Source organism: Penicillium waksmanii (assembly GCF_028829765.1).
Source record: "Penicillium waksmanii strain IBT 27052 chromosome Unknown utg000008l:1.0-5622682.0:1.0-5626561.0, whole genome shotgun sequence".
Lineage (NCBI taxonomy): Eukaryota > Fungi > Ascomycota > Eurotiomycetes > Eurotiales > Aspergillaceae > Penicillium > Penicillium waksmanii.
In genome coordinates, this window is record NW_026643254.1 from 1,028,192 (window position 1) to 1,048,138 (window position 19,947).

Consider the following 19,947-nt stretch of genomic DNA (forward strand, 5'->3'; position numbering starts at 1 on the left):
AGATACCCAGTGCAGCTGGTGGGGTCTCGCAGCATAACAACTTGGATCGAGATACCCAACAGACACCGCCTTTACCACGACAGCCCCTTGACTCCTGCATCACGAGACCACTCCAATCTGCATCCTTGAGCCTCATCGTGTGATTGCCACCCCGGACCGCGCATAACGAGCCATATCGGGCGAAAGATCCAGTGCCGCACCCCTTCTACCTTTTCCACCTCTATCTCATGACGAAGGGACTGCATGGTTACGGCCGAGAGTGATCTCGCAGCCCTCTCAACATACTTTTGAATCTAATAAACCCCCGAGTTCCCTGGATTGGCGCTCAATATGTCTCTCCCAAGTACCGCATCATCCCCGGATCCTGCGACAAGCCCTCCTGGCGAGGATATCGATCTGCCTCACGAGCGGGACCAACAGACAGACCGTCGCGAGAGTGACGCCCCCATTGAAGCCAGCTCAGCCCCCATCGTCCTCGATTCCGATTCCGACCCTGATGTTACCGATTTGTCCACACCCCCAACACATAATGCCCCCGCAGAACAAACTCGGACTCAAACACACCCCGGTGAAGCGGCCGGCCGCGAAACCTCTGTCAGAAGCCTGCCCCATAGATCTGCCCCTCCAGCAGAACATCGTTCGCAAAATCGGCCCGAACTGGCAGGAGCAACATACGATACAGCAATAGATATTAGCTCTTCACCTCCGGCGCTGAACAGGGTGGAGCGAGTTCCCCGTTCACCGGCATCCTTGTCTCGAAGGGTATCACAAAGATCTAGCTATATCGGCGACGAATACCCCGCACCGCAAAGAGGTCCTCCATCCGCTGCATCTATCTTCGATGTCGATATGGCTCAAACAAATTGGTCTGGTAATACCCCGGGTCGATCTCATGCTTTCGGGAGAAGGTCATCCCGAGATAATCTAGAAGCGCCGGGAACATATGGCGGTTACAGATTTCCTGATATGACTCCGTCTCATAATGGCGCGGTCGAGGGAGGCAGCCGGGAGCCAGTATCCCGAAGAAGACCGTCATCCATGTTCATGCCCCACCCTTCGCGAGATTTGGTCGATGGCTTCGAAAATATGATGTACGGAATGTCGCCTACTTCTACCAGACGATTTTCAGGAGGATCACCGCGCCATTACTCCGATATTGCCGGGCCGCCACGGCGTCAAAGCTCGGATTTTTATGACCCCAGCACACGCAACAGGTCCTTTTCCGATCGATACCCAGGCGAGTCTTCTAATCTATCGCGGCCAGGTGCCCACCAGCGATATTCGAGTATGAGCACGCCGAGGTGGCAGGGCGCCGAGGGACCTAGTCGCAATCGTCGCGACAGAGGTCCATTGCCTATCTCAGGGCAGACGCAGCGAAACACGACTCTCGACGAGATTTTCCAAGATGTTAGTCTTCCGAGGTGGCAACCCGACTCGGAGGTATCAAGCTGTCCAATTTGCGGGACAATTTTCAGCTTCTGGCATCGGAAACATCATTGCAGAAAGTGTGGCCGAGTCGTCTGTGCTGCATGCTCGCCTCATCGGATTACAATCCCCCGACAGTATATTGTTCGGCCGCCGGAATCCACAACTACTCCGCCTCCTGGCTCCTCGCCATCCTCCTCATCTAATGTAGTCGATCTGACAGGCGATGAGGCCCCGACCTCGAACTCTGCCCTCAATCCTGCCCTGGGAGGCGGGGAAGAAGTTCGTCTTTGTAATCCTTGTGTGCCAGATCCCAATCCCAATCCGCTGGGATACGAGGCTCTACGCCAACATGGTCACCGCTCCACCCATTCCTTGTCATCCACGATGGGAGGCACCTGGACGGTAAGTCCTTCAATCACGTCTTCTCCTTGCCCGCTTCCTGGCTTCCAAGCTAATAAAATACATTTTTAGCCCGAGAGCCGCAGTTCACGACACGGCCGACTCACCGTTGGTGCGAATGATCGTCCTTCGACCCTGGGAGGACTCCGCCAGGATGTTCAGCGATCGTTCCAAGCTCCGCCAGGAGAACGAACCTCACGAACCAGCTCGATATATCCGATATTCAATCCACCACAGCAAGCACAGCGTCCCTCGGCAGTTTCAGAATGCGATCTCTGTCCCATCTGTGGCAATCGATTCCCACCACTAGACGACGAACATCCCGTCGAAGCCCGTGAAGCGCATATCCGGCAATGCATCGATGGATACGGGGCAAGCCGTGAATCCCCCGTCAGTCAAGGTCCCGCGGAGGGCCCGGCGCAGCAGGCTCCGTTGCAGTCTCCTCCCATCGCTCGCATGCTGGCATTCACCGCGACGGAGAAGGACTGCCTTGGCGACGATGGTGCGGTAGCTGAGTGCACGATCTGCATGGAGGATTATGAGGTTGGGCAGGTCCTAGCCCGGTTGGAGTGTCTTTGTAAATTCCACAAGGAATGTATTGTGGATTGGTTTGGGAGGAAGGCTGAGTGCCCGGTGCATAAGGTGTCATACTAGTAGAAAGGGTAGAATTAGACTTGTTGGAGGTGGCTGATGTGATGTGCAATTTTGGCGTTTGGATTGAGTGGTGTTTTGTTTCTTCTGTGTCAGTGATTTTGTATATTCCCCTCATCGCGATCAATGACTGTCCATCAGTGCTTTACTCGTCCTCATATATACTATACTCGGAGTAAATACTCGTAGTATACTATACTCATTGCTGTGGTTGTTGTGTCTGGCCCGGTCACGTGCGCTGACCGATTTCACTTCTCTTTTTCGGAGCTCCTTTTGACTCTCTTCGTACTTCATCCTCGTTGCTTTGAACTGTTACCGCAGTCCAGTCCAGGCTTATTTTTCGATTTCTGACAGCTACCTTACTTATATAACTTGAACGCCCCTTGCCTACTAAGCCAGCGCCAAGTCTCCACAGCCAACGAGTTCCACGTCGGTGATCGGTGCTTGCGTCCGCCGTGCTCCGCTCTTCTCTAAAAGTCGCAAAACAATCTTGAATCCTCGCGGGAAGCAATCCACACAAGACAGCTGTCATACAAGCCATTCCACCTCTAGCAGAGCGAATGAATTAGCTGCAGCCACTTCGTTTCCCACCACGCGCGCTCCACAGGCCGAACCATTGGGCCCCCGCCGGGAGGTCTCCATCTCCGCATTGCTGCACCGCTCGATCTCATCCCTCGCGGACTACGGCATCTTTTTCGCCGTCCCGACCGACTACCGACTCCTCAACATACAACAATGTCCTCCGACTATCCCGAACCCCCGTCACACCACTTAGCCGACTCGCACGGTCATGGTGCACCATTGGGAGATCGGCCCGGTCTCGACAGGTCACACATAGCCGAGACCTCCGCCGAACCCGACGACGTCAAACGACCACGCGCTTGTGAGCCCTGTCGCCAGTTGAAAGTCCGCTGTGACCCCGATCCAACGCATCCACATGGCTCGTGTAAGCGCTGCGCTAAAGCGCATCGCACATGTATCACCACAGCGCCGACTAGGAAGCGCCAGAAAAAGACCGATAGTCGTGTGACGGAGCTAGAGCGGAAAATCGACGCCCTGACGGCCACCCTACAGGCTTCCCATAATAAGCCATTTATGGGTCCTTCGCCGCAATCGCAATCGCAGCCATCTTTGCATGATGCGCATGCTCCGGTTGGAGGAACTAAGCGTAATCATGATGGGTTTCTTGCTTCGCAGTATGCTCGCTCGGATAGTCCTTCCGCGCAACAGCTTCCGAGACCTTCGGACTCGGTGCACTGGCGTGGCCCGTATGCTGGGGACATTGTGCCTCCAAAGGAGAATGCGAATGCGTTTGCTGATGTTATCGATAAGGGCATCGTGGACATCGATTCGGCCAATGCGGCTTTCCAGCGCTATGTCACCCGCATGGCACCAGAGATGCCATTTGTGATTATTCCGCCTGGGACTACCATGGGTGATGTGCGTCGTGATAAACCTGCTCTCTTCCTGGCTATTATCGCTACGGCGATCGGTCCATTCAAAAAGGATGTACAGGTCTCACTCCTCAATGACGCTTATCAAACAATCGCCGATCGCGTGGTTGTCAAGGGTGAGAAATGCTTGGAGCTTGTGCAAGCGTTGATGGTCTGCTCTATCTGGTATCTTCCGCCAGATAAACTGGAAGAGTTGAAATTCTATCAATTGGTTCACCTTGCCGTGATATTATGTATGGATCTTGGTCTGAATCGTCCTGTCAGTAATGAACCAAAACCTTTCATGAAACTTCGCGAGCAATTGATCAAAAAGCCGCCTGGAGATATGAAAGGTCCAGAGGCAAGAAGGACGTGGTTAGGATGTTATTTCATGTCGGTGCAGTAAGTTGTTCTCCGCATTTGAAATACGTTACTCTAATGCTAACCCCGACAGGGTTTCTACTGCTTTAAGGCGACCCCAGCTCCTGAGGTGGTCAAGCTACATGGATGAATGTGTTGAGACCCTTAAAACTCATCCAGATGCTTTGCCTACCGATCGTCAGGCAATCTGGTGGGTGAAATTGGCTTTCATCATGGAAGACGCTAGTACGCAACTCTCCGATGATACCGAAACTCTTTCATCCTTCATCGATAGTAAGGTCCGATATACTATCCGAGGATTCTCCAATCAGCTATCGCAATGGAGGAGAGATATTCCAGACGACATATATTCAGGTTTGTATCTCCGCATTTAATCGTTATGTCATTTTTACTAACCTCTCCTAGACGTCCTAGCGCACACTTATCATGTGCTTAATCTATTTGTCCATGAAACCGCGATGGGCATCGACTGCAAAAACAATGGTATCATAAAGTCATCCTCGGGTGATCAGCTCCCGACATCCGCGATTGCTCCTCTCATCGATGCATTGACCACCTGCATCAGCTCGATTCACCACGCATTTGACATTATCATGAGCGTTGACTCGGATAGACTTACATGTCTACCAACAGTAGCACTGGCCCGAACATCGTACCCCCTTGTTAGCCTGATAAAGATACATTGTCTCCTCACCGCGCCGGACAGTCGCCTTGGCCAAGTGATCGACATTGAGAGTCTAAAGTTGGAGTACTACCTGGATCATATCACGAACCACTACCGAAACGCCGCCTCGCTCGGCGGCGGTCGTGCGGCAGCCAAATTCGGAAACATCATCACCATGTTACGGAATTGGTTTATCAGACAGAAGGACAACGGCCCCGCGCTGAGAGAAATATTTGCCACGGAAACAAATTCAGAAACCCCTGAAGTGAAGCAACCGGTACGTGTCCTGAGATTTCCAAAAGAAGGAAGCAAACCAGTACTAACAAATATCTAGATGCGAGGAAGCACCACCCCCCTCGAACTTCTCAGCATAGTAGCATCCTCCGGCCAAACAAAGCAAGACACCGCAGACCCATTCTCCGAACGCCGAAACCAAATAGCATACACACCCTCAACCTTAACACCCGGTCTCCCACCATCCCAATCGCCCAACCCAACTAGCCGTCTAGACCCACTAAACCATCTTCCCAAGCCGGAACACCCCTGGGCCCCACCAACCTCCTTCTCACCATCCATCCACAACCAAAACCCATCTATATCATCAACGACACCAGGATCAACCACTGAGCCAGATCAAACACGGGCATTCTACTCACAATACCCCCAACCCTATACAACAACCAACAACAACCAACAAACCCCAACATTCGCAGAAATGCCAATGGGCACTGGCCCTGGCGGTGGTGGTGCTGGCGGTGCCATGCCCATGGCGCCTATGATGGGCATGCCCGGTAATGAAATGGGCATGGATCCTAATTTTGGTCCGGATGGTTTCTTCGCACTGGAGACTATGATGGATGAGGGGTTGTTTAGTTTTCCGGTTTCGTTTGAGAGTTTGGGGTTTAATGCTTTGCAGTTTTAGGTGGTGCGTGCGTGCCATCCATGCCTAGCTGTGAGGTTGGTTCTAATATCTATACTAGTCTATGTCTATCTGTGGATATCGTGTATATTTCTGGTGTTTTGGTTTATAGGTAGCTTTGTTTTTCTTCTACGCTGTTATGACGGATGAGTCTCTACTCGATGTATTTATATACACAAAGAAATAAGCCACTGGCAATTTATTTAACTTTCCCCGGGGATAGCTAGAAGTTTTGAAAGATGAGAATAAACCTTTATCTCCACAACATCGGATTGTCAAGACCGCGACCCCGTGCTACGGTGCTCCATAGCCGCCGGACATCCACCAATCGCCACCTGTGTAGTACTACCAGTAGTATGTGAGACAGTATATTGAAGATTATTATACCACCAGCACCAGTACTAGGTACCAGTACTCCCGTCGGTACTATGGATCTTACTCGGTCACATGCCCATCGCCTTACTACCAGTAACTTGTTAGGCTCAGGTAACTTGTGCATCTAGAGTAGCTTCACTGAGAGGATTGCAGAGAGTCATAGTAGTAAGTTTATAAGGAAATACTGGTTCGATTGTATCTATGGAGCACCGCTACCGTGCTATGCTGCGGTCTGTAACGGCCCAGGGCGACCTCCAACCTTGGAAAACCAAGCTGCACCTCAAATTACATCCCGATGCACCGACCGACAGTGCTGTCTTAAATTGTCCTTGCGATTAAAAGCCAAGCCGCAATTGGGATGAGGGCATTGAAAGGAACGTGGGGCCTCGTGCTGAGTTTGGATGTGGCGATTGAGGGATCCTTTTTTAGAGAATGGACCAGGTCGTTGGCAACCAACCCAAGGGCATACTAGAGCAATAGAACTGCTAACGGGACTATATTAGAAGGTTGTCAGTACCCTATTCAAAATCGTATACTTGGCACGTACTTGACCACCTCTGAAGCGATTTCAGGAGTAGATAACAAATCGCTGCCCGTTCTTCCGTCGCCCATGGTATAGCGAAAGCTCTGCAGTGTGTCATTGTGAATGGGGGTCGCCAAATTGGAATAGAAAACTGGACTCCGCATAGAAAGAAAATCCAACGAGTCCAATTCTTCCCCTGGGAACGGCATCAGACCCCCGGATGTAGGGTCTAAAGTTGCGGGCGTTGAAACTTTGTTAGACGCTCCATTCAAGTCACTGGCTTGCCACATAAGCATGACTTGACTGTGCCATGCTGGCTGTGGTTGAGCTTCAATTCCTGGTGTATTATCTTGATTGTATACCGAAAAATTCATTATGAAGAGAATGTACGTTGAACTTGAAGAAGAAGCCCCTACGAACAAAAAAGGGGTTGGATGATGTAGGAAAGTTTCGAGCTTCTTGTACGGTAGGGAGACATTTATATGAGAATTGGAAAAATATGGCTTTCTGCCTAAGCTCTATGCAATGGCCCCATGTGCTGTCAGGGCCACTGGCCTATGTGAGCATGTTAATGGTGATGGTGACGGTCGCACCTGGGCAGACCGCGTAAGGCCACAAGCCAATCATACCTCTTGCGCGACGCCACCTCGAAAACTCTCGATCAACATTGCATAAATTTCCATCCTTTTTCCCATCCATTTTCCCATCCATTTTCCCACCCTTTGTACCATCCTCTCTCCCATAACATGACCCATCACATCTGCCATCATATCTCCCACATAAACTGCCACGCAACCAATCAGCCCTCGAGATGAGCGCCAGTAACTGCGGGTCCCAAGGTGAGCGTGGTGTTCTAGGCAAGGTTGTCATGGCGAAGGTATTCCAGTAGTAAGGTCTTCGAAACAATCATCAGCGGTGCTCCGGTCATATCACAAAGCTGCAAATAGTTTAGATTGTATCGTACCGTTTCTTCCAGAACTCAGGACGGTAAATTACTCTTCCCAGTTTTATATTGATGCCAGGCGAGACTAGAATGGTCCACATGCTGCACCCTTTCCCCATTCAATGTTTCACATGGACTGATCCCCTGCAGGTATATTCACCTCCTCGATGAACGCTTCTTAGTAAATCTGATCCCCGCAGCTTGGGTCTCCAATCGAAGACATTGGCTTCAACAATCAATGGCTGTTGATATCACCCCTATTAGCTTTGCCTTTCATAGCTCTCCCGTTCCTTCGGGTGGCCTCAAAAATAGACTAAACAGATTTGGGATTCTGCAAGCGAGACTGGAAGGGCCTCCGTTTCAATTAAGACATTAATTCATAGCTTGATTCTGAGCTGACATATCTCCGTTTTAATTCCCTCGAAGGGTCTCTTTTTCCTCCCATTCTCGTCGCAAACTTCTAAATCTTCAATCACATACTCCGCCATAACAACCACTCTACACGGTGGCGGCAGATTCTCCCAGACCCTACGCACGATCGCATTCGAAACCGGAATCTCAATAATCTCAAATCCACGTCGTTTCGCCTCCACGACCAGCCAAAGGGCTAGACCTTTCATAATGCCTCTTCCTTCATAATCACCCCTCGTCACCGACCCCTTCCTCATCAGCACCTTTCCCAATGGTGCATCTCTATACCCATCCCTAGCCGAGGCTGGAATGAGTGATTCGAGGTGTGCACATAATTGCGCATAACCAGGTCGGATATCAAGATGCCGCCGCATTACATGCTCATCGGGTGGATCTGCTGCATCATGACTTAATGCGATAGAGACAAGAGGAAAGTCGATTTGGTGGAGAAGCTGTTTCGACGATGCTCTGATATCGTTCACGTCCCAGTGTAGTTTTCCACCTGTTTTGATTGACGAGGGATAGCGATATGTGTATTCAGTGTCGAAGACACCGAAGGACATATTTGAGTTTATTGTGTGACGGACTAGATCTTCGACTGCATGGTATTGTTGGTATGCGAGGATTGTTTGGTTTCCAGACTCCACGGCTGGGCATATTGAGGATGGAGATGTCTTGCTTTGCACAAGGAGAGCTTTTGCCGAAGATAGATCGGCGAGCGTGAGTTTGCGGATTTGGTAGCGGGGCGAGAGAGTGTGTAGAGTTTGTACTTTGGTCATTTTGCTCGTCGGCAAGGTATCTAGAATGGCAAAGGGTTGTGAAATTGGTGGATTATCTTGTAATTCAACTTTCAAGTTGGAATTGCGTGTTCAGTGCCTGCGCAGCCTTATTTATATTACTTGAAGGGGGAAATGAATGGTGATGAGTCTTTGGGTTTGGCATTCCACCATGCGTCGTTATGCATAGTAGGTCAGGTAAAACTATACTACTTTGCATGTTTCCCAGATTTTTATTGGAGCTAGCGGCAACGAACCCGAACATCGGACTCGTAATACACCTGGGCATAGATTAGCTGAAACAGAGTGTAGTGACATCATTCATGGAATGTACCCATGAGCAGCATACTAAATGAATAGATGGGACCATCAAGTCAACCTATCAAAGGTGTGACGATGCTACCGATCTCGAAATGACCGGGCACTAAGCTTGATATTCGCATACGCGCAAAGTACAAATCTCTTTTTGAATAGAGATGAGATCGACAGAGCGGCTGATCGACATGCATTCTTTTAAGGTTGCTTGTCAAGGTAAGTGGTAATCCACGCTCTGATTTCCCCTTTACTATGGACAGCCGTTTGATGCTACGGCGTCTCATGGAGTCGAGAATGCTTATATTACGACTCAAGTAAGGAAACCTGGGGTGTGTCTTCGAATAAAAATCAAAGTACGCGCGTCTCTACTCATAGACGGCATTCGGGGGGTGAGTATCGTCGTCATTGTTTTCGTCCGACCTGAGAAGCATGTACGGGGTATATCCCCCCTAGTTATCCCTTGTTTTGTGGCTTACCTTATTCCTGAATCTTGGCTTACACCGTAATATGTTCTAACCGATTGGAATCGAGAAACACACTATGGCAAACGTCGAGGTTTCTATAGACAATGATGATATCTACAACCGCTTCTCGCCTGGACGAAAGGTAGCTATCACGCTGGTCCTTGTTTGGTCATCGTTTCAGTGCACACTCGCTACAACCACGGTCATATCGGCTATCCCAGAAGTAGGCGCCACATTTCACACGACAGAAACTACCATTGCAATTTCCAATGCCGTGATGCTTCTTTGTCAAGTGGCTGGGCCAATCCTATATGCCCCAATCGCAAACACTGTTGGTCGCCGGCCCATTCTCCTTGCGACAAATGCTATATTGCTCGCGTTTAGTCTGGGCACCGCATTCGCCCCGAATCTTCCAAGTTACTTTATCTTTCGATTCCTTACCGCACCTCAAGTGACAGCCAGCCAGGTTATTGCAACTGTCGTCATTGGTGACATTTACCCAGCCGTCACGCGCGGCCGCGCATTAGGATGGCTGATGGTGAGCACCACCCTCGGGCCAGGCATAGCACCTCTTCTTGGTGGAGTGATAGTATCATATGCCTCATGGCGTGTGATATTCTGGGCACAAACCGGCATGGCGAGCCTGTCGGTGCTGTTGCTAGCTATATTCCTGCCAGAAACGATTCACGAAAGGAAAACTCGGATCTTCGCCGACTTGTCTCTTAGCGGAAAGGTGAAGCAATTCATTCACCTGATTAATCCATCAGAGATAGTCACGCTTCTGTTTTCAGCCCCGGGTCTAGCAATCAATGCCATTACGGTTGTCATCTTGCACTGGAATATGTACTCCACTCTCACGCCGATCCGCGAAGTGCTCAATCCGCGCTTCCATCTCAGTTCGCCCCTACAGGCAGGTCTCTTTTATCTGGCGCCCTCTGCAGGATTTATGACTGGGTTGTTCTGCGGCGGGCAACTTTCAGACTGGGCAGTGCGACGGTATATCCGACGACGCGGGCGAAGAGTGCCAGAGGACCGATTGAACAGTACGGTGGGTGTAGTGGGCATAGCCCTACCAGTCTGTTCACTCTTGTACGGCTGGGCAGTGCAGCAGGCAGTCGGCGGCATTCCCCTAGTAGTGGTTGCGCTATTTCTTCAGGGAGTGTTTCAAGTGATGCCATTTGTCAGCCTGAACGTATATTGCGTTGACGTGATGGAGGGAACAGGCAAAAGCTCGCTAGCCGTCGCAGGAAGTTATATGGCCCGCAATGTGGCGGCAGCAGCGGGCACGGCTGCATGTCTTCCTGCCATTGAGGCGATCGGAGTCGGATGGTTTATGACTATCGCGGCCGGCTTACTGATGGTGGCTGCGGGTTTTTTGTGGTTGGCGACGCGGCGTGGGGAAGAGTGGCGGATGCGCGGCGAGGAAAAGCCCACTGAGCGATCTTCCCTCCCGTCGGTAAGATGATTATATTTATTCTTTGCTGCTTATGTAAATTTGATATTGATCGTCTTGATCTAACTACTCAGATGTATGCGGGGTATGAATCCATAGACATTCAGTTCGGATTATACTAGTAATATTACTGCCCAGGTGTATATTCTCTAATGCAAAACCAATTGAACTTGAAGTCGGTTTCTGAAGAACATACAAAGTATATGTAGTAGGATAAAAAGATGATTTATGCGTGCTGGCCGTAACCATTAATTTAATTTTAGTGTTCGATAATGTGCACCATCAACCCCGAGATGTAGGTATATAGTAGCTCTAGAGACTCAGAGTCAGGACCGGGAAGTACTACTACTACTTAGAGTCCAGTATGTCAGCACTGCTAGTGGTAGTGTAAATAGCCTGTATCCAGTATTCAAGTTGTTAGAGATATAAACGCGATACTACTTGGTACCTTATGGAGCGCCGTACACATTACCGATGGCCCGGAAACATATGATAGTACATCTGTGTTTTGTCATTCTCGGTTCATAATAGAACAATATGGGTATATAATAACACTTTTATCGCGAATTCCCCTGCCATGTATGGAGAATCCGTTGTTCCACATATGCCCATGGCCATCCATTCTCTCGTTCAGTGCGACGAAGTAGATCGAATAATAAATTTTGGGCTAGAGGTTCGTCTATCCAGGAGCTGCCTATAATGAAGGAAAGGGAGGGTCAGTACCAATTGCATTAACAAGAATTCTTCCAGGAAACGTACAGGCACACAGGGCATGACAAGCCATGATGCGCAACGATGGTTCATCATCGGCGGATAGTGCAATGCCAAAGAGATAATTGAGGTTTTCAGTAATTCGTGCCTGTAGACAAGATTAGAACAGCGACCCAAACATCATAATCACACCCAGTATTTACCTTTATTGAAACCCGCTGCTCGTGCGAGTTTTCATAGACCTCCGTCTCGCGAATCAACATTAGTGCCTTGGCAAGACATAAATGTTGCATTGCGGTAGCTGCCAAGGAGAAAGCAATATTAGCCCCGAACTCCACACTGCCCCGACGCATCCGCATTCGCATTTGCATCGCGCACAACACAATAGACAAAACACTTACAATGCCATAAACTTGTGTATAGCACAACCGGGAATGGCTTCCCTCGTGCGTGGTCCGGCGACGAGATATGCAACGGGACGAACGTATCCGGGCGACCATGCTCCCATTCCAGAATTCTCTGCTTGAGAGCATTCTCGCCAGCAACACCCAAATGACCACCGTAATTCCGCCCTGAGACGTTATAGCAAAAGTCAATCGTTTCGGCAAGGATCCAGATTGCCCGATTAACCCAGTCGCCGTCGCTAAGGACCGGTTTGGCGACCCACCACTGGCGTAGGCGATCGTCGAAGGGGGCAAAGGTTAGCCGAAGGCATTTCTGGTACGTAAGTGCGAACTGGATGTCTTGAATTACGAAGACCCAGAAGGAGGCCGAGGCGAGGCCGCCGGAGATAGCGCAGTCCACATGTGAACTGATGTAGACAGACCCTGCGAGGAGGTGGCGCTGCGGGTCATTGGAAGGAGTGTGGGCTGAGAGTAGTGGGTTAGCCGGGGGACGTGCTTGTCGGAGATTATGTGGGGGCAGGGGATCATTTAGAGATTAACGTACATGAGATTTGTTCGAAGAAGCGCAGGATCACGGTGGAACTGAGGAGAATATCAATGCCAATGTCGAATTCGGGTTTGTCGAGCACTGGCAACATAATCGAGATACAGCGCTCGTGATAATTATCGGCGACATCAGGAGCGATCGTATTTGCCGTCCGAGATAGATGGCATGCTGATACAGCGATGCATGCGTAAAGAAGCAATGGGCATCGACTAGCCAGGTGGGCCACATCCGAGGTAAACCGGTGTTCCGGGTCCCCGGCATCGAGCTGACCAGTTAGTCATGTAGTATCAAAAGAAGTTTGAAAAGAAAAGAAACTCACCCATGGTGCTAGGTACTGTTGGTAATGCCGAAGTAAATACGCCTCGTTTATGCTTGCCAACCTTGGCTGAACGACGGGCGTGTTTGAGGAGAGGGGTGAATTTGCAGAGGTTGAACGTGAGCCACGCGAATCCGCGACATAGAGAGGAACAGAATTATTCAGACCCTGAACAGAGGGGTCCATGATTGAGGACGAGGTCGAACGAGACTCCGAGGGCGATCTAGACGCCGATTTAGGTTCTCTCACGGACACAACATGATACTCTGATGCAGTCTGGTTTGTTTCATCTTTGAAGGAATCTGCAGGTCTAAAGTTAATTTTTTCCCTCCTTATTCTTAATTTTTTTTTTCGTCTCATTTGCCGACCATATCGTGCAAGGTTTGACAAATATCGTCTCTCACTTACATTCAGAAGATGTTTCAACCCAGACCTGGTCATCTGGAAACGCTAGATCGCTCTCCCCGTATCTCGGGGGGCCCTTTCCACGTAGAGACGGGTTCTGGCCGTGGCGAAAAGAGACCTCTTCAGATTTGCCGGGAGCCGGCACACATTCGCGACCAGATCGCTGGCACCGCAGACATTTTGCTCCCGATTTGTCACCTGCAGAGAGTGTTAGATATCGCACACGATCATGAATTATGTAGGGAACACCATATTACATTTCAAATGGCGCAGCCGACAGGTGAGGCTAAACAAAAATTTTGTCAGTAACTTGGCGAATTGGCGTTTGCGTAGGCATCCGAATTTGCACTCACCATCCCCTCATCACGCAGCGACAGTAGCGGGGAGACACACGAAGAAGGAAGGTTTCCAGAAAGGAATCATAACTCGGTATTCCAGGCCCGAGGCTACGAGATAAATAAAGACGCCCCGGGAAACGGCCAGGCTACGATCCTCGATGATTGATGGAGCACTGCTAATCAATATCTTAAGCGGAGAGGGTGGGGATCACGAAATGGCATGGGTAGATCATAGCGAGTTTGCGTGGGTTTTTTGGAGTACCATCCAGCCAACGCCCGGGCTGTTGGAGATTAGCTTCGACCAGGAGGGGAGAATCCTCTTTGGCTTTGCCCCTCGACCACCCCTTAGCGTGGGTATATTTTGGTCTTGTTGGGTCGGGCGGGTTTCAAGGGTAGGCTGAGCTTCATGCGAATTGGTCCTGATAGAAAAGGAACCCGCCCGGCAGGGGCCCAGTGGTGGCCCGGCTTTGATTATGATTGCAACGCTCCCCACCCGCCCAGCGTTTTGACAGTCTCCTGCTGGATTTGGTTGGTACGCACACCCCCACGCATCCGCAACAAACTTTTGCACTCACCCCGATCAAAACCGATCGTTGCCCGAACTAGAAAGATCTGGGAAACAGGGCGTCGCCGAGACACCACGACAGACCTCGGGAACCCGGCAAGGTGAAAACAAGCGAGTCAAACACGGTGAGGATTGTATACAAATTTTGACTACGATGAATTATGGCGGCCGAGGCTTCCTTGCTCCTCAAACGGCCCCCAGTTTAGTATGCTCGTAAATTTCCAATCTTTTCTTTCTTCTTTGTGCTGTGTGGGAAGGTCGAATCCTGGCGACAGATGTTTAGCGGTATGCATCAGGCCAATCACGGTAGGGAGGTACGGAGTACACGGTTGAGTTTGCAGTCAGAGATTTTTTCTTCGATGTTGATTGAATGCAAATGGGACTTGTCATCATAGGTCATGTCATGCTGACTGTGGCTTACTTGATGTGAGGTAATGCCCCGGCAAGATCAAATGTCTAAGCTTTGAGATGCAAATTTAGCGCAGCCAGGGGCGACAAGCTGTCACCCACTTGAAACCGGGCATTTTTCACCGAATTACCTGGTTCAGGGGACACGTCCGTTGATGCCAGCCATATTTTCGGGACGATTGTTCAGCATTGTTCAGCAGTCGCCCATATGGCAGCAGTTAGTGTTGGTACTAACTGTTAAAAGGCACGCTAGACGTACATACAGACTTTCCTGCCCCTCCGCGACCGAGTTTAGCCAGGAGCGCGCCATTATGATCATTGGGCCGGCGACGCCGGGATCGACTCCTGTACCTGACAAATCCCGCAAAAGTTGGTTGGAGTTGGTGGCACAGGAGATTCGGTGGCACAGAAAAGGCCGAGTGGGGCGAATCAAAGAAGGCAATTCGGCACTGTCCGTGATTGCTTCGGGTTTCATTTCACTGGACCCGTGGGTAGCGTACTCCGGACCCGTCGAACCCTGTCGATCGTTGGGGGGTTGGAGGCGTACGAAGCCGATGCTGTGATTCGATGGAAGTGAAGACTGTTGGGCTCGAAGATTCCGTGACGCGTCTGCAGCCCACAAAGTTAAATGAGCTTTGCCGGACGTATAACCAGAGTAGTGTGCGTTCGTCCGTGGAGGGTGTGGGGAGGACCAGATGCCGAGTTTTTCAGCTGCCTTTTTCAGATGATGTGCCGGAGGTAGACCCAAAGAGGCATCTCTTGAGAGTTGGGAGATTAGACTCGTGTACTATCGATGATGAATGAAGTATAATCCACCCTTTGAATCCCGAGTGATCGGGGACAATAGTTGTAGTCTGGATGAATACGAGTAAGCAAGGACTGGTAGTTATAGGCTTATAGTGAAGTCTGGAAACAGCACGTGTTTTATGCTTATCTGCCACGCTTGCGTTTCCGCTGCCGCTGCCGCCAGCCGCCAGTTTTTGTTTTGTTTGGGAAGGCGCGATGTGATTAAGCGGGGGGGTCAGGTGACTCCCCGGATTCCTTGTTTTGGGACGTCGTGACATCGTCCATTCCCAGCTTCAACCAGAGAAGAGGAAATAAGATGTCGCTCAACCGCATATCGTTCCTCGAAGGGTGGGAGCGGAATCCGGCGGCCTTTCTGCGGGGGCGACTGGAGGAAACGGGCTCCACGGCTTCTGATGAGGAGTCTGACGTGGATCAGGACTTACCAGAATCTCTCTCTTCCTCTTTCCCCTCCACCTATTCCAGACTCAATTTCAATCCTTATGCTGGCCCCGCCTGGAGCGAACGAGGCGACGATCGCGATGATCGTTCACTGAGAGGTGTATCCCCCACGACGCGGGATACGAGTACTCGTGCGGAGCGGGGGTGGGCACCAGGGCCCGTGGCACCACTGCCCGAACCCAAAGCCAAGTCTAGGGACTGGCTGTCGGAAACGACCGGGGCGTTTGAAGTGAGCCCCGCCAGGCGAGTCGGTATGCCGAATCCCTCCCCATCCCATCCCCAGTGCGAAAGCAGAGACGTGAGGCCGTAGGATTGCATCGCTGACCCACTTTCAGTTCAGGTTTGTTTGGCAGTCGTGTACTGCTTTGTCTCGGCCGGCATTGTCTTTGGATTTGCTGCTTTGAAACCGGTACTCGTCAGCGAGAATGTGTATCGAAACTATTGCTCGTTGGATGAACTAAAACAGAATGTGCCCATCTGTGACGGGCAGGAAATTCGGTATGTCTCGGGAAGAGCGTCCCCGTCCTCGTCTCATGCTCACCTCTATATGAAAGCTTGAATTTGATGTTCACAATTGCTGCTGTTGCAACCAATGTTTCTGCTCTCCCCGTGGGGACCATTTTAGATTCCTGGGGCCCACGAGTCAGTGGAATTATTGGGAGTGTGCTCCTAGCCTTTGGTGCCATCATATTCGCATTTGCTGATCAGCTACCCTTCGACGGATACATTCCGGGCTATCTACTTCTATCTTTGGGCGGGCCCTTCATCTTCATTTCCTCCTTCCAGCTATCCAATACTTTCCCCTTGCGCTCAGGCCTTATCCTGTCGTCATTGACCGGGGCGTTTGATGCATCCAGCGCAGTATTTCTCATATTTCGCCTCATCAATGAGCGCTCAGCTGGTGGTTTCTCTGTCCAAAAGTTCTTCCTCCTCTATCTCATCGTTCCGGTGTTGATCACCGTGGCACAACTGACTTTGATGCCTGCAACATCGTACAAAACTGCCGGTGAACTAGTTCAACATGCTGAGACACAGATAACAGCAGAACGAAGAGATCAAACTGACACAGCAATCGAGGATCGCGATGAGAGTGAAAGACAGCGCCAAAATCGCCGCGCTGAACGTCAAAGCATCGTCTATCAAATCCAAGACCTTCTAGATGACGGCACCGCTTCTCTTTTTCTCAGTGACCGGGGTTGACGATGCTGTATTCAGCGGTCTCTCAAGTCCTCGTCGGCCACTTTCCCGCGGTCCGCTCGCTCACGACCTGACACCCCCAAACCCCTGCCAATTCCACCAAATGCACCAAACACAAGCACCAGTGGCGTCTGGGGTGTCCTCCACGGCCAAAGTGCACTCTCACAACTACAGACAGCATGGTTCGCATTGATTGCACTATTTACCGTTCTCATGATGCTTCGAATCAATTATTTCGTGGCATCGCTCCGTACGCAATACACATATCTGCTCGGTTCGTCCTCTGAAGCTCGAACCATAAACTCTGTTTTTGATATTATGCTCCCGGTCGGTGGCCTTTTCTCCATTCCATTTATTGGAACATTCTTGGACAAACTGCGAACACGTACTGTTCTCGCGATTCTCGTTTCGACGGCCACCGTGATGGGCGTGCTGGGCTGCATACCACATAGCACAGAAGCTGCCTACGCGAACATAATCCTTTTTGTCCTTTACAGGCCTTTCTACTATACCGCAATTTCCGACTATGCGGCAAAGGTATTCGGCTTCCAAACCTTCGGGAAGGTCTATGGACTGATTATCTGCCTCGCTGGCGTGGGGAATTTCGCGCAAGCTGGGCTTGATGCGCTTACTCTGAAAGCCTTTGAGGGTGACCCGGTGCCTGTGAATGCCGGTCTGACGGTCATGGTCGCTGTTGTTGGTGCCTCGCTAGTCGGGTATGTGAGTTGGAAGACAAGTATTCTGCTCGGCTCGACTACTACAGTCGAGACTCGTGAAGACCACCCGGGCTTGATTCACAGAGACTGGGAACGAGAGCCACTATTGACAAGATCCGGGAGCATCGAAGGAGGTGGTCAGCGGGCCTATGGTATATAGGCCATGTACTGTGATATTTGAAGAATGCTATGATAATGAACAATGCAAATATTGCAAATAACGGAATGCCAGAAGATGCCATGTACATGAAAGAATCATTTGTTAAAATCAACAAGGTATAGGTATATAACATATCGGAGAACGCATAACATCGATGCCCCTTTTCGAGTATTTGCACTTGAAATCTCGCCATTTATACAGATGAATCGAACACAGCCTTTGTGCAACGCCCTCTCTTCCATAGTTTGTTCAAATGCTATTCCGAGTCGATGACTCTGCCTCGCGTATGACGTCAGCGACGACTTTTTCCGATAATGACCAGCCATCGCCATTCTGTTGGCTAATTCCACTCAATATCCGACGAGCCTCATCGGAGATGAGATTCACATCAGCCCCGTAGGAAAGCAACTGGCCGATAACCTTGACATGGCGCTGGTTGGAGTGCCGTTTTGAGTGTTCGATGATTCTGCGAAGAGCCTTGATGGCCACTGCGAGAGGAGTCAGACCTGTTCGTTGCATGACATTCACTCTGGCACCATTTTCCAAGAGCACATTCGTCACGGAGGGCCAGCCTTCCCGTACGGCATGCATAAGCGGAGTTCGAAGGACGAGGTCTCGAGCCTCGATATTCGCACCATGGCGAAGTAAAATGCGGACAGTCATGTCTTGACCTCTTGAGGCAGCCAACGCCAATGCTGTCCTGCCTTTGTGGTCTCTGTGCTCGACCTCGGCGCCCTGTTGTAGAAGGATTCGCGCCATGCTGCCGTCGGTTGTTTTGAAAGTATTACACGCGTTAAGAAGCGGCGTGCGGTCCATGAGGTCAACTTCTTCGATTCCCGCGCCGTTCTCAATCAACAACTGCGCGCCCGTAACAAAGTCGGAAAATGCCGCGGTGTTCAGTAATGGTGTCATGTCGAAGGCCGTGCTGCGTATATTCAGCTCGGCTCCGTGGTTTAGGAGTAGTTTCATCATGATCAGGGAGGCCTCGATAGTCCCCTGGCATCCTGACTTGGGGGATTGGATATCCACACATAAGCGCAGCGCGTTGTCGCCGATATTGCTTGTTGCAGTGACATCGGCGCCGTGTTCTATCAGGACGCGTACGGCACGATCGCGTCGGTGATAAACGGCATAAAGCAAAGGTGTCAAGCCGCGATAGTCTCTATGATGGATATTCGCGCCCTGTTCGAGGATCGATCGGAGTGATTCCTCGGTGCCCAGTACGGCGTAAAATAGAGCGGTGCGGCCGAGATTATCCATGTGCTCCACATCCGCACCTCCAGCCAACAGAGCCTTCACGACATCATCGCGGCCACCCTGCAGCGCGAAATGCAAGGGAGACTCGCACAACGCGGGCTCAGATTCTAACCTATATTGAAATCCAGGTTCTGACGCAGCTGCAGCTTCAGCTTCAGCTCTATCGACATGGGTGGGACACGGGTCCTGACTCAACCGAGGTTTCTTCCGGTGGCCATCGCTCACCCCTTGAGAACCCGCCAACCCATCTTCCGAAGCGACATTCCGCTTGAGAGTCTCCATCAGCTCGGGCCCCATTTGAAGCCCGTCATGAGCCCGTTCTGATGAAGACGTGCCTGTACCTGGGCCGGTGCCTGAAGTGGCAGGTTTAGCAGATGGCGGCAAGGTCAACGTTTGCCGCCCCGCGACGGGTAGACAGCCGCTAGCCGCTTCGGGAGCGGGGGAACTCGGGTGAGCCGCGCCTGTTGATGTCTTTCGTATAGGCGATTTGCATCGCAGCCATTTCCAGCAGGAGGGCATGGATGCTCGATTGGGATGGTTTGA

General features: G+C 50.8%; 7 protein-coding genes across 7 annotated transcripts; 4 read left to right on the forward strand and 3 right to left on the reverse strand.

Annotated features, from left to right (window-relative positions):
- Nucleotides 1–330: 330 nt before the first annotated feature.
- On the forward strand, nucleotides 331–2,481 carry N7481_008741 (phosphatidylinositol-3-phosphate-binding ubiquitin-protein ligase; the record flags this gene model as incomplete). The annotated part of the gene is made up of 2 exons (XM_057267960.1): nucleotides 331–1,830; nucleotides 1,900–2,481. The coding sequence occupies 2 exons, from the start codon at nucleotides 331–333 to the stop codon at nucleotides 2,479–2,481; spliced, it is 2,082 nt and encodes a 693-aa protein (XP_057118637.1).
- Nucleotides 2,482–3,213: 732 nt separating this feature from the next.
- Nucleotides 3,214–5,878, forward strand: N7481_008742 (putative C6 transcription factor (War1); the record flags this gene model as incomplete). Its single annotated transcript, XM_057267961.1, has 4 exons — nucleotides 3,214–4,313; nucleotides 4,366–4,646; nucleotides 4,698–5,233; nucleotides 5,291–5,878. The coding sequence occupies 4 exons, from the start codon at nucleotides 3,214–3,216 to the stop codon at nucleotides 5,876–5,878; spliced, it is 2,505 nt and encodes an 834-aa protein (XP_057118638.1).
- A 2,215-nt stretch (nucleotides 5,879–8,093) lies between these two features.
- On the reverse strand, nucleotides 8,094–8,906 carry N7481_008743 (uncharacterized protein; the record flags this gene model as incomplete). Its single annotated transcript, XM_057267962.1, has 1 exon — nucleotides 8,094–8,906. The coding sequence occupies one exon, from the start codon at nucleotides 8,904–8,906 to the stop codon at nucleotides 8,094–8,096; it is 813 nt and encodes a 270-aa protein (XP_057118639.1).
- Nucleotides 8,907–9,758: 852 nt separating this feature from the next.
- On the forward strand, nucleotides 9,759–11,147 carry N7481_008744 (major facilitator superfamily domain-containing protein; the record flags this gene model as incomplete). Its single annotated transcript, XM_057267963.1, has 1 exon — nucleotides 9,759–11,147. One exon carries the CDS (start codon nucleotides 9,759–9,761, stop codon nucleotides 11,145–11,147), a length of 1,389 nt encoding a protein of 462 aa, XP_057118640.1.
- Nucleotides 11,148–11,692: 545 nt separating this feature from the next.
- N7481_008745 (Zn(II)2Cys6 transcription factor domain-containing protein) lies at nucleotides 11,693–13,882 on the reverse strand (the record flags this gene model as incomplete). The annotated part of the gene is made up of 9 exons (XM_057267964.1): nucleotides 11,693–11,829; nucleotides 11,895–11,994; nucleotides 12,050–12,147; nucleotides 12,248–12,715; nucleotides 12,795–13,062; nucleotides 13,117–13,415; nucleotides 13,522–13,716; nucleotides 13,776–13,804; nucleotides 13,872–13,882. The coding sequence occupies 9 exons, from the start codon at nucleotides 13,880–13,882 to the stop codon at nucleotides 11,693–11,695; spliced, it is 1,605 nt and encodes a 534-aa protein (XP_057118641.1).
- A 2,049-nt stretch (nucleotides 13,883–15,931) lies between these two features.
- Nucleotides 15,932–18,147, forward strand: N7481_008746 (putative MFS transporter Fmp42; the record flags this gene model as incomplete). The annotated part of the gene is made up of 4 exons (XM_057267965.1): nucleotides 15,932–16,325; nucleotides 16,410–16,572; nucleotides 16,629–17,208; nucleotides 17,290–18,147. The coding sequence occupies 4 exons, from the start codon at nucleotides 15,932–15,934 to the stop codon at nucleotides 18,145–18,147; spliced, it is 1,995 nt and encodes a 664-aa protein (XP_057118642.1).
- A 249-nt stretch (nucleotides 18,148–18,396) lies between these two features.
- Nucleotides 18,397–19,923, reverse strand: N7481_008747 (ankyrin repeat domain-containing protein; the record flags this gene model as incomplete). The annotated part of the gene is made up of 1 exon (XM_057267966.1): nucleotides 18,397–19,923. One exon carries the CDS (start codon nucleotides 19,921–19,923, stop codon nucleotides 18,397–18,399), a length of 1,527 nt encoding a protein of 508 aa, XP_057118643.1.
- Between the last annotated feature and the right edge of the window lie 24 nt (nucleotides 19,924–19,947).